Genomic DNA, 16,339 nt, shown 5'->3' with positions numbered 1-16,339 from the left:
AAGTAATTCAAAAATGCAGTATAGTACAAAGCAAAGGGGCACGTTTTGATCTTGGAATTAGACATCAGACCCATCACATGATGCATCCATTTGGAAAGTTGGCAAGCAACACTGGCAAAGCACTGGTAACAGATCAGAAAACAGCACATGCAGGGGAATTTTTAATCTCTGGTTGGTGGGAAAAGGGTGGGAAGCAACTAAAATGGAGGAGCTGCATGTCCTGCTCCCATTGAACGAATGTGGGTGGCCCAATCACATCCTTCCCTGCCAGCTAATTGACACACACTGTCAGAAGCAGCTGACCAGTGACAGCCAAAGAAGAACAAGGGCAGCAGATGCAAGGGAACACCACTACCTGCAAGTCACCCAGCATCCTGACTTGGAAATATCTCACCGTGCCTCCACTGTTACTGCATCAAAATCCTAAAATTTCCTCCATAACAGCACTGTGGCGTACCTACACCACATGGACTACAGGAGATCAAGGTGGCTGCTCACCAATACCTTCTTGAGGGCAATTAGGGATGGATGGTAAATTCAGGCCTACCCAGTGACACCCACATCTCGTGAAAGAATTTCAAAAACGTTAGGCTGCACAATTAAAATTTGCCGGGTCATCAACTTACTGCATCCTCCTGTGTCGGCTTCCTATTGCAAGTTAAAATCATGCCTTTTGGTTTCAGGATACATAAAATCTCTGATTGGTTTGGATTATTTAAATTAAATAAAAACAGGCTTCCTGCAGAGAATTGATAAAATCAATTTTCTATTGAAAAGTAAAACAAATCTAATACATGTTCAAAATGGACCTTGCAAATAATGGAGCTGCCCCCCTTCTCTGAGCAAATGCTCCAGGATTCTGCAAAATGGCAAATTCAAAGGGCTGAAATTTAGGCCTGACGTTACATCCAACTCACCTGCATCAGGACCCGTTCCTTTTTTAATCTGCTATAAAAACGTAGGACGTCAGTGTTCGCGTGGACCACTCTGCTGTCAAAGTCCATCACTCGAAGACCTTCCAGGCTTCGCGCACGCGAGAGAGCCACGTATGCCTGTCCGCTTTCAAATACCCGTGCCAGTGAGATCTCCACACAGTCTAGCGACATGCCCTGAGACAGAGGGAGGAGAAAACAATTTAAGCGAATGAAACAAAATATAAAATCCACATATGTTTCAGGTGCACACACAAACAAACACTCCATTCTCGCAAATGTACAAAAATAAGAATGGGCTGTTGACTTTCCATCACCTGTTTCACACTATTGCGCAAAGTCACCATCTACCCACCTCACCATTGCAGCCTCCATTTCAGGTTTCCGAGTTAAATCTCTACAATGAACTATGCTTGTTTATAGGAAACAAACTAAAGGGACACCTGTGTAATTGTCATCTCCCCATTTGCCAATCCCTGGCCTGGAGAATACCCCTCGGCTAGCGAAAAGGTGACGAGAGAACTACAGTGCCTTACAACGCCCATCAAATGTAATCTCTTCCAATAACTGACTTCCCACCCCTCCAACAAAAGATCACAGAGCCCCAAGCCATCTCTTAATTAATCTTTGTGCACCAGTCACAAGCTTTACTGGCAAAGCTGAAGAGTCCCACCCACCAGAATCTGTATCTGTCCCCAGGAGGTTTGATGGAGGAACTTTGAAGTTGTGGACTGAAAATATCAGCGACAGCCCATCCGTGAAATGTTTTGTTTCATAACTCCGTGCGGGGGTGGTGGGAAGAGAGAGAAATGGTATATTAACCCTTGGAGAGCCAATGGAAGGATTCAGCATCAAAATAAAAGGAAACAGAGATTTGAGGGACTGGCTTGTTGCGTTTCCCCAGAGGGCAGACAACGCCACATCAGCTCTGATTGGTGTCACAAAATTGATCCCCCAGTTAAAATGAGTAGAACTATTGACAGGATATTCCTTAGCAGCTCCTGGTTCATGGTGCTGCCAGAGTTGCTGACAGGGAAGGAAAGCGGAAATTTCGGTCTCACTTCAGTTTGGGAGGCCAATGTTTTTTTTCTTTAAAGTTTAATAACTATAATTATTCACTTTATAAAATATTACTGAGGAAATTCTTTGAAAAAAAGATTTCCTGGGTTTCCACTTCAAGGGAGTTCCACAACCAACCAGACCGGTCAATTGGCCAAGGAATTGGGCGGAATCTTACCTCGTGGAGAGTTCCAGCCTCCATTCTGATTCAGTCTATGGCAGCAAGGTCTGTGTATGGCCTTCCCACCAACTGGGGCCCTTAAGGAGGAAATATCCTCACCCCGCTGACATTAACCCAGCGGCGGGAGGGGGCTCACCCTGTGGGGTGAGTACAAGTAAACCTGTGCGGGGAACCATCGTGGTGGGGGCCCCTGGTTCCAAGGAAATACCGTGGTGCAGTAACGTCACTGGACTGTAAAACGTCGGGGAGCATGGATTCAAATTCACCATGTAGACTGGTGGAATAAAGATCAATTAATAAAATTAAAGGGCCCTGGAAGACAACCCCTTGCTCTTAGTTCCCAGATCCCCCCTCTTGACTCCCATCCTGTGACATCTCCATTCCACCCCCCTAAAAAAAAAAAACTTTCCTCTGCCCTGGAACCCAATGATGATCCAAGGCCTCTGGTGGGTGTCACCAGCTCCCCGGCACTGCCATTCAATATAGCTGCCAGCTTCTGATTGACACAGCTCCCAGAGCTGGGACTTCCACTCATGGATCCTGGGGAAGTCCCACTGCTGACCTTACAAGTGCCCGAGTAGAAGAAGATGTGGCAGGCGTTCCAGAAAAAAAAAAAGAGGAGCTCCGAGCAGCTCTTCAGCCAATGCCAGAGACCTCCATTGCCTCCATAAGATTCCGCTCACCAAAAGAGACAGTTTCCCCACATTTATTAGCAACATTTTCAATTCCGTGTATTGCTCAACAGGAATATGGATGTATACCATCAATATTTAGGCGAGGGAGGGGGGAAATGTATCTGAATTTTCAAATTTGTACTTATAAATTAGTTTAGATTACATAAAGTGCCTCAGTTTGCAGCACCCGGGCCCTGGGGTGAAATGATCGGGGCTGGGACTATACAGTCTATAATAATACATAGTGCGGTATACCAGCAACAGTGCACTCCTCAGAGCCACTGTTCTTCAGATGAAATATAAAATGGACAATCAAATTAGCAGTATTCAAAGAAGGAGTGCGGTATACCAGCAACAGTGCACTCCTCAGAGCCACTGTTCTTCAGATGAAATATAAAATGGACAATCAAATTAGCAGTATTCAAAGAAGGAGGAGGATTTATTCCAGGGTTCTAGCCAATATTCCCCTATATTTGCACAAAATGCTGCATTTGTCTATAGAACACACCTCTGTGACATTATCATAAATGTACAGAACTTACACTTAATTTTATGTCCAAATCAATCACTAGAGGGAGCTAAATGTATAACTATATAAGGCATTGATGACAAGCCTTGTGAGTGAGAAGTCGAGGAGAAAGCTCGAAAACAGACTGTAGGAAAGATAGTGCGAATGAGTGTAGAGATGAGTATATCAGTGTAGATTGTATTTTTTAAATTATCAACAGTGTGTTACACAAAAGTAAGTGTCAAATCCAATTAAGTAGTGTAAATAAATCTATAGCTTTGTTCAATATAAAAGCTATTTGTGGTCTTTGTGAACACCACGCCAACCATCCTCAGATTAGCAACACAAAGAACACCACAGCCTCCACTTTATGAGACTAAAATCCTTCTGCCAGAACACAATACCTGACACAACGTGCTCTTTTTTTTTTAAAAAAAAAGGAAGATCGCACATTGTAACGAAATATTTTGGATGCATGTGTTTTTCAGACTCTGTTCCTCGTTGGAGCACAGACCAGGGGTGAAATTCACCGACCGCCAGCAGGGTCGGAGAATCGCCCGGGGCCGCCGAAAATCCCACCCCCGCCGTGACAGAAATTCTCCACCATCTGGGATTTGGTGGGGGCGGGAATCGCGCCACGTCGAGCGGCGAGGCCCCTGCGGCAATTCTCCGGCCCATGGTGGGCCGAAGTCCCGCCACTGGGAGGCCTCTCCCGCCGCCGAGGTTTGAACCACCTCTGGTGCCGGCGAGATCGGCGGCGCAAGTGGGCCCCCGGCCGGGGGTCCTGTGGGGGGCGCAGGGCGATCGGACCCCGGGGTGCCCCCACGGTGGCCAGGCCCGCGATCGGGGCCCACCAATCGGCGGGCGGGCCAGTGCCGTGGGAGCACTCTTTCTCTTCCGCCGCCGCCACGGACTCCGCCATAGTGGAGGCAGACGAGAATCCCCCAGCGCGCATGCACCGGTGGTGACGTCAGCGGCAGCTGCCATTGACGTCATCACCGGCGCATGCGCGAACCGGCGAAGGCCTTTCGGCCAGCCCCGGCGCCGGGCCTGAAAGGCCGCTGGTGCTGGTTTTGGCGGCAGTCGGTGTGGTGCCAAACACTCCGGCGCGGGCCTAGCCCCCAAAGGTGCGGAGAATTCCGCCGGGTAGGGGAGAATCCCGGCCCTGGTTTCTGGAGGAAGTGTTTCCAAATTGGTTTACCTGGTTGCAATGCCATTTCTGAAAATAAAAAAAATAAATAAAAAACAGCTTCTTGCTTAGTTGCCAAGCAAAGCCAATTGAAAATGAAAAAAAAAATGAAAATCGCTTATTGTCACGAGTAGGCTTCAAATGAAGTTACTGTGAAAAGCCCCTAGTCGCCACATTCCGGCACCTGTTCGGGGAGGCTGTTACGGGAATCGAACCGTGCTGCTGGCCTGCTTGGTCTGCTTTCAAAGCCAGCGATTTAGCCCTGTGCTAAACAGCCCCATTGGGAAGAGGAAATAGGCTGGGAGTTTGAATTTCAGCAGAAGGAGATGAGATCCATTAACAGTACAGAGCTGGACCAGTAGGGCTCTTTTAAAAAAAATAAAAATAAATTTGGACAAGGTGTGAAGTGTACTTGCGACTGAGATGGTAGGTATCCCAGTGGAAGGAGAAAAGGACAGAGACTGTGAAGTTGTGAGTGTAAGGCAGCTGAGGTGAGCATTAATGGCACAGCTGAAGATGAGGTTCAAAACAATGAAGTAAGGTTCAAAACAATACCTGACTCTTGTGAATGGAGATGGCCCAGGCCAACTTCAGAGGTAGCTGGTGTCTCGTCAGGTAGGTCCCACCTAAAGCTTTAATCATCCAACGCTCTGGCTTTATCGTCTCTATAACACCACATAAAAATCGCACTCTGGGCAGCGCTGTAGGAAGAAACCTTCTCCAGTTCATATGTTTCATTACTAAAAAGATATCTGTAACATGTAACCACTGTGTGGATGCCTCAATATATACAAAGACCCAACACAGTCGAAACTAAAAATGGATGGAAATGCACTTACGCCACTTTATTTATGGAGGGCACGGATGGATATGGATCTTGTGCCCAAAATATCAAAAGTATTGATTAACCAGATAATCTGCATATGTTAACTGAAAATATTTTCTGCATGTTTCCTGCCCTACAGCCAGCCTGAGAACAGACTAGCTGCCTGTCAACAGGAAAGGGCTGCAGGACCAGTCCGCAACGGAAAGCAGAGAGGAGGAAGGAGGGAGAAATCACAGACAGGGAAGAGAACTAGGGTCTCAGATCATGCTGCTGGAGGTGGGCAAGATCGTTGGGCTGTGAGAGGATACAGGATAAACATTCCTGCTCTGCCTGGCCCACAGGCAGTACTGTAAGAGTTTTTCTCATAGAGCTGGTCCTTTTGGCTTCAATAGACCCAGAGTACCAAAAATCTTAACTGAAATGTGTTAAAGATGAAAGACCTGTAAAAAGGTGAATACCCTAACCCTCACACAATATCCTTAACCACCTTTCTCATGCAGCCCCTCACCGAGAGCACATTAATCCCCTGCTCATTTCTGTTAAAACAAGTGGACAGATTTGTTAGTGGGTTAGTGTCATGAAAATGTTACCTTCTCACCTGCTCTACTTTTCTTGGAGGGGTTAAATTACCACTGTATCTCTTGTCACTGCACAGTCATCATCGCTGTGTGCCCATTGTTGCTGCCTTCCACGCATTGCACCTCTCGCTGTCCTGCTTCACTCATTGCCTACCCAATGTTGTGCTCTCAAAATCTCAGCAAGGACGATTAAGTAGAACCTTCCTCGAAAACTTTTTTGGCTGCCTTTACTACATTATGGTCACAAATAACAGCTCAACACTATTTCATGCAATGTTGATGAGATTTGCTTGAATCCATTTTGTCATCATTTTTGAAAACATCTACCAAAATAGCTTGATTTCACCATAGCAACACTTTCCCAGTCTTTTTATTTATTTATTTATTTTCCAATGAAGGGGCAATTTAGTGTGGCCAATCCACCTAACCTGCACATCTTTGAGTTGTGGGGGGTTGAGACCCATGCAGACACGGGAAGAATGTGCAAACTCCACACAGTCTCAACTGAATCCTTATAATTGACTCCCTTACATGACCATCAGCGTTCCACAAATCTCATCTCCCCTTTCTTAATGTCCTTGGAAAAAAAAATACTATCCACCCTATAAGAGTCGTTTAGATGTCCCAATAAATGAAATATCCTTTTGTCTCAGCATAGACGCTCTATACACTTAAACCCAGAATTTTCCTCAAGCAACATTGATTAGCACTGTATTGAGCCTGGACGCCAGTTAGCTTTATTTACAATGTTGTTAACTGAACCTGGATTATCACCAATTATCGAGAATCTGATACTTTTCCCCAATAGCCACTAAAAAAAAACGCAGTACTGGTCAGTATGGGCTGAATAATATGCTCGAGTAGGGTGCGGGACCCAGACTTCTGACTTCCAGGCCCAACGTTCAAACAAACTCACCGTATGAAACACTACTTAATCCACTTATGCTCGGGAGGGGGGTAGTTTTGAGGCTTCAAGGCGGTGAACAATCTGCTCAGTGTTGGAGGGTGGGATGTCTGGCCTCAAAAGACATTGGATGTGACCCAGAACGAGGCCAAGGCAAGTAATTTAAAGGGCCCCTGACGGGGGGCATTGTCAAGGGACCCAGCAACTGTCTGCACTGAGCGGAGTTCAGTATTATTTTTGTACAGGAGACATTTGCAGGCCTTTTAAGGCCAATGTGCATCTGTTGAACATCGGACATGTCCAGAGTTTGCCATTGAGCAGAGGCGGCAATCTTTTTGAACATTAACATGTTTTCCAAATCAGTTATCTGGTTGTCACATGTTTCCCTCCAGAGACGTCCAAGCCATTAGAGCAAGGGGAGAGATGGGGGAAGAAGAGCCAAACTAGCTCTTCGATTTAATGATGACCCCTGTGGGCTCTCCTCTGTGCCATTTCAAATTGACTGCATCAACTAATGCCATCCAGTGGGAAGGAGAGTAATCCGTCTAAAACACATGCAGTCCAGGAGGTTATGCTGCTGAGCTCATTAGCATTGAGCTGGTAAGGTGCATGTGGTCCTAGTGACCTTTATGAGGTGGGCCAAGCTCAGCAAGTCCACAGTTTGTGCAACCTTGTGCCAGTGTGCTACATGGTAGCGTTGCAACTGCTGGAGGAATGGGTGATTGGCTGGAGGCAGCATGGTACAGAATGGGTGTTGACGTTAGTGCCAATTTCAGTGTGCACTTATTTCTGTGGTCCAGTTTGAGCCTGGGGGCTGGTACCCTGTGTAGATGAGGAAGGTGGACATCATCTCGGCTACCAAGTGTGCTAATAATGGATGGGAAGAATGATGCAAATAAACAACCATTGCTAGTGACTGCAATGTTACACCTATTTTCAGGAAAAGTGTCTCCATAATGCCCGGGAAAGAGGCTGGACTGGAAGAGGTGTGCCAAACCTTGTACTGACTCCATTTGAGGAAGAGGTGGTCATGCTGTGGGAATCTGAGCCACCCAGGTCCATTGGTAGAGGCAAGATCGGAGGAAGGCATGTGTCTGGAGCGATGACAAACGGCTGAGACAGAGAAAAGGGGATCGGACAAGTAGGAGGTGGAAAGAGGTTTGGCTTGCTTAAATGAAAGTTAAAAACCTTGGTTCATTGTTTAAACTGAGAGAAGCTTCATACTCGGAATGTTGCTACGTCTGTATAGTTCCTGCATAGTCTCATCTCTCAGATTGCACATGACTGCAATGTTGCTGAGGATTGGTACTTTGTGCAGCTGTGTAAAGGTTTGTGATGACCAGTAACCCCCTTACTTCTGTCTCTGTCACAGGTCAAGTATCTTCTGCTGACCCTCATCTAGATGCCAGGATGTCATTCCCCTCTGGGGAATTAGGACGAGCTCTCGGGAATGCAGCGTAACATCCTCTCTCTGTCCCAAGCACCAGTAGAGATCCTTGGGAAGGATTAGTGTGTCAGGATGAAGGCATGCACAATCCAGTGAGGACACTTCACAATCACACAAGCAGTTGCCAGAGAGTGTGTGGTGGAGCAGACGTCGTGCAGTCAGAGGAGTGTCCAGGGTGATCCAGAGGCCATTGCAGAGTCAGATGATAAGCCTTTGGAATCGTCCATGAGGTAGCAGATTCTGGATATCCAGCATGTGGAGATTTGGCAGATACACCAGAGGGATTGTTCGCTCTGGCCCGGATTGTGGAGGTGTCCATCCAGGCATGTGCACTGCTATCACCCACTCAAAACAAACCTACTGGACTTTAACTTGGTGTTGCAAGACTTCTTATGGTGCTCATCCCAGTCCAACGCCAGCATCTCCACATCATGACTCTTTGGGATCATGACTCTTTGGGATCATGACTCTTTGGGATCATGACTCTTTGGGATGCTATGCTTACTGCATTCATAGACTGATAACTGTTTTGAAGCGGCTAAACTGAGCACATTGCAAATGCTATCGTGGGTATGCATTCTGGCCTGTACACCAATGCCCTGGCTTGTTGTTCAGGGATCCAGAGCCAGAGAGATCAGGAACATGGGCACCAAGCCTGCTCCTGGGACCTCACCGGAAGGCAGGGAGGATCAATTGATCTAGTGGCAGAGGACGAGCACCAACGGCCACCATCTGGAAGAATTTAGCCATGTCTTCACCCGAGTCACCCAGAAGCCATCATAAAGGGCATCAGGGCCGCTGAATAGTCAGGCACCTGCGAGTGTCGCTGCTGCCCAGTTTCTGGCGCAAGCCTGCATGATCATTCGATGATAAATACAGACAAGCTGGATATTCGATGAGTGGACACCCTTATGAAGGTGCAGGGCTGTCCAACAGGTGCCTTTATGGCAATGTGTGTACAATGAAGCCTAGGGAAGCCTGCAAATTCTCTCCCATGGAATCAACAGAATCCCTACAGTGCAGAAGGAAGCCATTTGGCCCATCGTGGCTGTACCAAACTTCCTAAAGAACACCCTATCTAGGCCCCCTCCCCTATCCCCGAAACCCCATCTAAGCTGCACATCTTTGGACTGTGGGATGAAACTGGGGCACCCAGAGGAAACCTACGCAGACACGGGGAGAACATAGAATCTCCATTCAGACAGCCAAGTGAGGGTGATGTAATTCCTGGCCCTTCGCATCAGTGAAGACCTTAATGCAGTGGTGTGCAGCAGGCTGCGTTCCACAGAGGTCTCCACACACTGTCTGACAGGATCCTGTCACAAAGAGGTTGAGTGCAACAGTAACCAGGACAGCTCCATGCATTGGTTGTTCCCAACACAGTGGGACAAAATCTCCCCTGCCAGCATGTCACAAAGGGATGTGGCCTTGGCTCTTGACTGCCCGAGCCTCTTCCTGTATTGTGTCTTATAAATCTGCAGCTGTGCCTAAATATTCAAAGGGCTACACAGGACATCCTGCCCCTCATTTGTGGACATATGACGGCTTCATCACCCTCTGGTGTGGGGTAGCTCTGGCACCCTCATGCACAGGCAGTGTTCCCTGGAACTCCTGATGTGCCCTTCCTCCTCTCAATCTCCTCCTCCTCTCTGGACGTTTGTGTTTCTCACAGACACCACAATCCCCATGTGGCCTAGTTTGAAGGCTAAAGTGATGGTCAAGGCCCAAATGGATCTCTCAGCCAGAGGAATAAGGCCTCTAATTAGGATAAGTTTAAAATGCAGCTCTGCTTCTCACATGAAGCACTTCCAGCAGTCACAGAACCTGAAACTTAGGGCTCAGCTGAACCTTTTAAACCTCCCAATAAAATAGGAAACCCACCAGATGTGAAACACACCGAGGAAGCGTTTTATTCCAGATGCTACATATTATTCCAGTCAGTTGCCTGATTAACAAGCTTAAATACCCACTTTACTTAAATTTGAATAACCTGCACAGGCTCCCAATGTTTATTCCTGCCTGCCTGCCCTATTATCCAGAACTGACATAACATCGGGAACATGAGCCGACAGCTAACGTAATTGGCGTGGGTGCAAAACGCCATGTTTTCAAGTTCTATAGTTTGCTGTCCGTTTCATAGGATGCCTCCAGTGCAGAAGGAGGCCATTCAGCCCATCATGTCTGCATCAACCCTCTGAAAGAGAACTCTAATCCAAGCCCAAACCCCCGCCCTATCCCCGTGACCCCACCTAACCGTTCGACACTAAGGGGCAATTTAGCATGGCCAATCCACCAAAGCTGCACATCTTTGGACTGTCCGAGGAAACCAAAATACCCGGAGGAAACCCAGACAGACACAGGGAGAAAGTGCAAACACCACACAGTTGCCAAAGGTCAGATTTGAACCTGGGTCCCTGGCACTGTGAGACAGCAGTGCTAACCACTGTGCCACCATTCCTTACCTTAAAATACATCTAAAACAATTACATTAGAGATAAATTGTCCTAGTTTTAATTTACTTTAATCCAATCAGAAAGTAAGTCACACGCACTGTATCAAATAATTCTTGTACTTCAAAATTCTATTCTTTTACAACCTATTTTTAGACAAGTTAATATATCTGTATAATTGCATTTCTTTGCATTTATTTACAAGCAATAGGAATTAGTCGCTTTCCTCCTCAAGGATTAGAGGAAAACAGTTGTTTAACCTCTGCTTGAATAACTGCTGTTCAGATACCATTTGAACAGTTTCTAGTGTTTGCGAATGGTAGAGATTCCTCAAAGAGAGAGGAAGAAAATGGAGAGGAGATCTGATAGATGTATTCGAGATCTTGAAGGGTCTGGACAGAATAGTTGGGGAGAGAAACTGTTCCCACTCATGAAAGAATAGAGAATGAGCGGACACAGATTTAAAGTAATTGGCAAAAGAAGCCAAAACCATACGAGGAAAAAAGCTTTTTCAGTACAGGCGAGTAGTTAGGGTCTGGAATGCACTGCCCGACAGTGTGGTGGAGGCAGGTGAGCCATTCAAAAGGGAATTAGGCAGTTACATGAGAAGAAAGAATGTGCAGAGTTACGAGGAGAAGGAGAGAGAATGACGTGAGGTGAATTGCTCAGAGAGCTGTTGCAGAGACGATGGGCTGAATGGCCTCCTGTGCTGTAACAATTCTGTTATTCTGTGAAAAGCACTACATGAACCTCTTACTGTTCTATTTTGCTAGCTGGAAAAATCAGAATAAAAAAAAAAACATTTTCCCATACATCCTACTTTTGAAATAATTAACCACATTCCATCACCTCCTAACTCTTGACAACTGTGCAAAAGCACTTACTTTTGTTTCCAGGTTCAAAATCAACAACAACGCCTCGAGCACCGTTTACCATTCCCCTCTCGATGTCCAAGTTTTTAGTCAGAATCACCTGCAGAACAGAGGAAGCCAGTTCAGGATGAAGAACAGTAGGGTCAGAGCTGTTCCCGAATACAAAACATCATTTACTGACTGCCTTAGCGTACAGAGTCTCTCTTTTGGCACTGGTAACCAATGTTTTCCTCTGGATATCATTGAGCAACATAGTCCAGCATTGTTTAGATGCCAGGTCATCAAACCAGTTGAAATACAAATCATAGGGTCTAATGGGTGAGAAACCAACAGGTACCCAATAGAATGGGAATTGGGGTCGAGGAGGATATCCAAATACAGGGATGATAATAACATCAGAGTGGACTTGTTCTAGCGCAGAAACAATAGCCTCGGATATTAAATACAAACCTGTGCCCCTTTCTTTAGTTGCAGTGTCTGCCCTGCTGGACATTGCCTATTTAACGTTTGTATGAGCATGGGGTCACTATCAACAGCTTCAAATGTGTGTGACTCTCCTGTAAACACAAAAATAAAAATGAATGGGTGAACCCAGTTGCCTAGCTTCTCTCATGCAATACAAAAAGTGCTGCATTAAATTGATTTAAAGGTATTATATTTATCGCAGTGAAAGAGTAGCTCATCATGACTTATCCAAAAGGTTAAGAAGTGAAAACTTAAGACGATGGAACACACCCAGGTTCTAGCATAGAATTTTACCACATATATAGCAGGAATACCGCAACAGGATTTTCAGATGTCCAGACAGAGGCTGGGAAAACAAGGGGCCAATGCCATTTTGCTTGAAGCTCATCATTGTCCAAGGTTTGGGTGTAATTTGCATGCTTCATGCTGACAGATTTAAAAGAATAAAATTCCCTCATAACTCCCCTTTCACCTGCCTCTCCCATCAAAAATAATGACCTCACCTTTTCTGGAGAACCTTTTAGACTGAATAAAAATAATTTTTCAATATATTTTTAAAAAACAGTCAAACAATGCATCTCATTCCTGCAGCTTCATGTGGCCTGTTATATATCCTTGCACATATATTCCATATGCCCTTCCACGGTTTCATGCTCATCATAGTCTCTCGTTTTCTGCTGATGAAGAACTTGCGTGGGTGACCCACAGACTCGGAGATGAAAAACAAATTGGGCAGCATACGTTTTACAAACATGCGAGGTTAACACGGTAGCATAGTGGTTAGCACAATTGCTTCTCAGCTCCAGGGTCCCAGGTTCGATTCCTGGCTTGGGTCACTGTCTGTGCGGAATCTGCACGTTCTCCCCATGTGTGTGTGAGTTTCCTCCAGGAGCTCCGGTTTCCTCCCACAGTCCAAAGATGTGCAGGTTAGGCGGATTAGCCATGTTAAATTGCCCTTAGTGTTGGGTGGGGTAACTGGGTTATGGGAATAGGGTGGAGGTTTGGGCTTGGGTAGGGTGCTCTTTCCAGGAGCAGGTGCAGACTCGATGGGCTGAATGGCACTGTAAATTCTATAACTGGGGTTAAGAGCGATAGGGTGGGGGAGTGGGCCTAGGTAGGATGCTCTTTCAGAGGGTCAGTGCAGGCTCGACAGATTGAAAGGCCTCCTTCTCCACAGTAGGGATTCTATTCTATGAAAATGCAGAGCTAGGTTTCCTCAAGATGCTCCAAATTAAAAATACCAGGCATTGAAATGAAAATCGCTTATTGTCACGAGTAGGCTTCAATGAAGTTACTGTGAAAAGCCCCTAGTCGCCACATTCCGGCGCCTGTCCGGGGAGGCTGGAGGGGGCTGAAATCTTTTCTGTCTACTGATTACAAGGGTCTAATGTAAAACAAGTTTGGACAGTCGAATGGACATGGCTCTATAGCAGGGAAAAAAAAACTCTCTCCAATTGGGAATTCCATTCAGGCAGTCTTTCACCCAGAGTTTCAAATGAAACAAAATGATACAGCTCCCATTCATGAATAAAAGCTTGCAACACGCGAAAGCAAATAATTATGTTCAAAGTATAAAAATAACAATTAGCTTGTAACTCAAGCTGTATGTCGCTGCAGCCCCAAGAGGACCATAAACTGTTCTCCACTTTGACAGTAAGCTGACTGGCGGTGTTTTAACCAGAGGGTCACCACACCTCAAGCCGAGGAACAAGGCTGAGAAGGCAGAGCCTTCATGAATAACCTCTGCTGGTATGGGAATTGAACCAGCACGGTTGCCGTTGCACCGCATCATGAACTAGCCGTCCAACCAACTAAGTTAACTGGCCTCCCACATACATTTGAGCTGTAATTGTACCCACTGTAATAGCCCCAGCTGAGGCCAGGCGAACACAAACTCGGGTTTACTCCTTAACAAAATAAAGCGGCAATCATGATGTACAAAGCTAGCACCCCAGCCCGTGACCACCGGTCCGGATCACATATTTGAAAGTATTGTCAGCGAGTCCTTATTGGGGAGCCTCCGCTGTTCATAATGGGAACTCATAATTCACAAACCCCACAGGGAACAGGGAGATCAATCGATAATCCACAGTGGTCATTGAGAGCGCCGGAACATTCTCCCACCCCTCCCCTCAAGCCATTTTCATCCCCAGTGCTCCCCCGGCAATGAAGTCTCTTCCACTTCTTTGCACTTGGCCTAGAATCCGCAACAGATGCAGCCAGATTGGGAGGTGTAACACGGACAGGTGAACTCCTCTTTGGTCACCGACGCAGGCTCTTCATCAGTACCAGACACGGGGTTGGGGGGGGGGGGGGGGGGGGGGGGACAAACCGGATAATATTGAGTGGGGTGCTCTTTCCAAGGACTAGTGAGGACTCAGTGGGCCAAATGGCCTCCTTCTGCACTGTAAATTCTCTGATTCTAAAACACATCTCATTGACCAGTGCTCACCAAGCTCCCGTGAGGATTTGTTAATGTTCCTGTGACCGCTCAGCTCTGCCCACATGCATTCTGCTTCCACTGCATTAGCATGCCCGAAAATTACTTGATTTAACTCTTCGCCTCCACTTAGCACTCTTTGTTTCCTACGCTATCTGCCAAGCTCATTTATCAAATAAAAAACAAATGTCCATGCAGAGTACCCGAACTCATCTTATAATGATGACCATATTGTAAGATATTGTAAGATTTGGTTGTACCTCAAAAGGACCATCCTCACAGCCATAGAATGGAGAATAACGGGTGGGAGAATCGGCGGGGGTCGGTGTGAATCCTGCACCCGCCCTCCTCCCAATTCTCCCTCACCCCAAAAATCGGCCCGGCGTGAGTCGCGGTGTCCTCCTCGGAGAATGGCAGAGTCCGGCGTGAGTCAGTGGGGCCCAGGGCTGTCCGGATTCTCTGGCCCGTGATGGGCTGAAGTCCCGCCCGTTCTATGCCGGTCCCGCTGGCGTAAATTGGAGTTGGTCCCTTACCGGCGGGACCTGGTGGCGCGGGCGGGATCTGGGGTTCTTGGGGGGTCGTGGGGAGGAGGGGGGGATCTGGCCCCGGGAGGTGCCCCGACGGTGGCCTGGCCCACGGTCAGGGCCCACCAATCCGCGGGCAGGCCTGTGTCATGGGGGCACTCTATTCCTTCCGCACCGGAGGCCGTGGTCATCCGCCATTCCCGGTGCGCAAGTGACTCCATGTGTGCATGCGCTGGCATGACGCCAGCACGCGCATGCACTGACTCGCGCCGGCCGGCGGAGGCCCTTCGGCGCCGGTTGGCATGACGCCAGGTCCCTATCCCGCCAGCGGAGTGCCAACCACTCCGGGGCGGGCCGAGCCCCTGAAGGTGTGGAGGATTCCGCACCTTTGGGGTGGCCCGACACCGGAGTGGTTCACGCCACTCCGTCCCGCCAGGACCCCCTCGCCCCGCCGGGTACGGGAGAATCTCGCCCAACGTGCGTATAGAGAAGATGGAAACTAAAATAAGGAATAAGGGGAGCTAACAAATGACTGCAAAGGACTTCACTCGAGACAAATGAAAATCTAGTCTGCAAAACATTTCTTCTGTTCTGCCCCTCCCCAATCAACATTTCCATGGTGACAATCGTTTTTAAAAAATCTTCTCAAAACATCTAACGCAAAGTCTTAATAATGTTGACCTCCCATGAGCATATTAAGGCTTTCTTCCATGCATTATAATAGCAAGGAGTTGACCAAGATTCTTACGGTTCTTCAACATTATTATAATATTATAGATACATTCAGCCAGTTTAACCATATAGAACAGTACAGCACAGAACAGGCCCTTCGGCCCTCGATGTTGTGCCGAGCCATGATCACCCTACTCAAACCCACGTATCCACCCTATACCCGTAACCCAACAACCCCCCCGCCTTAACCTTACTTTTTTTTTAGGACACTACGGGCAATTTAGCATGGCCAATCCACCTAACCCGCACATCTTTGGACTGTGGGAGGAAACCGGAGCACCCGGAGGAAACCCACGCACACACGGGGAGGACGTGCAGACTCCGCACAGACAGTGACCCAGCCGGGAATCGAACCTGGGACCCTGGAGCTTCTGTTGTTCACTTCTGTTACAGTAAACTTGGCCCACTTGGTACCATAGGTTAACACAATCTTCTTTAAACAATGGGAACGGTCCAGACCAATAAGGTGAAGTAACCAAGTGAAAAACATTTGAGCTGGTCTCATTCCTGCAGAAAATGGGTCAAAAGAGAGCTCCCGACCATTCTGCACTAAATTTA

General features: G+C 47.2%; 1 protein-coding gene across 3 annotated transcripts in view; it reads right to left on the bottom strand.

Moving 5' to 3' along the window:
• The window catches only part of pif1 (PIF1 5'-to-3' DNA helicase homolog (S. cerevisiae)), a 39,113-nt gene that overhangs the window by 2,866 nt on the left and 19,908 nt on the right, over positions 1–16,339 (bottom strand). For all 3 annotated transcript variants that reach the window (XR_005460304.1, XM_038794012.1, XM_038794013.1), the window contains exons 9-12: positions 12,071–12,177; positions 11,633–11,720; positions 5,099–5,244; positions 918–1,109 (exon numbers count right to left, since the gene is read on the bottom strand). Coding sequence is in view for 2 of the 3 variants with exons in the window: in XM_038794012.1 (XP_038649940.1) it covers positions 918–1,109; positions 5,099–5,244; positions 11,633–11,720; positions 12,071–12,177 (533 nt within the window). In the remaining variant the exon portion in view is untranslated. The remainder of the gene's footprint in view (positions 1–917; positions 1,110–5,098; positions 5,245–11,632; positions 11,721–12,070; positions 12,178–16,339) is intronic.

The sequence above is a fragment of the Scyliorhinus canicula genome, chromosome 4 (assembly GCF_902713615.1).
Source record: "Scyliorhinus canicula chromosome 4, sScyCan1.1, whole genome shotgun sequence".
NCBI classification, from domain to species: Eukaryota; Metazoa; Chordata; class Chondrichthyes; order Carcharhiniformes; family Scyliorhinidae; genus Scyliorhinus; species Scyliorhinus canicula.
This window is presented reverse-complemented; position numbering and strand designations above follow the sequence as displayed.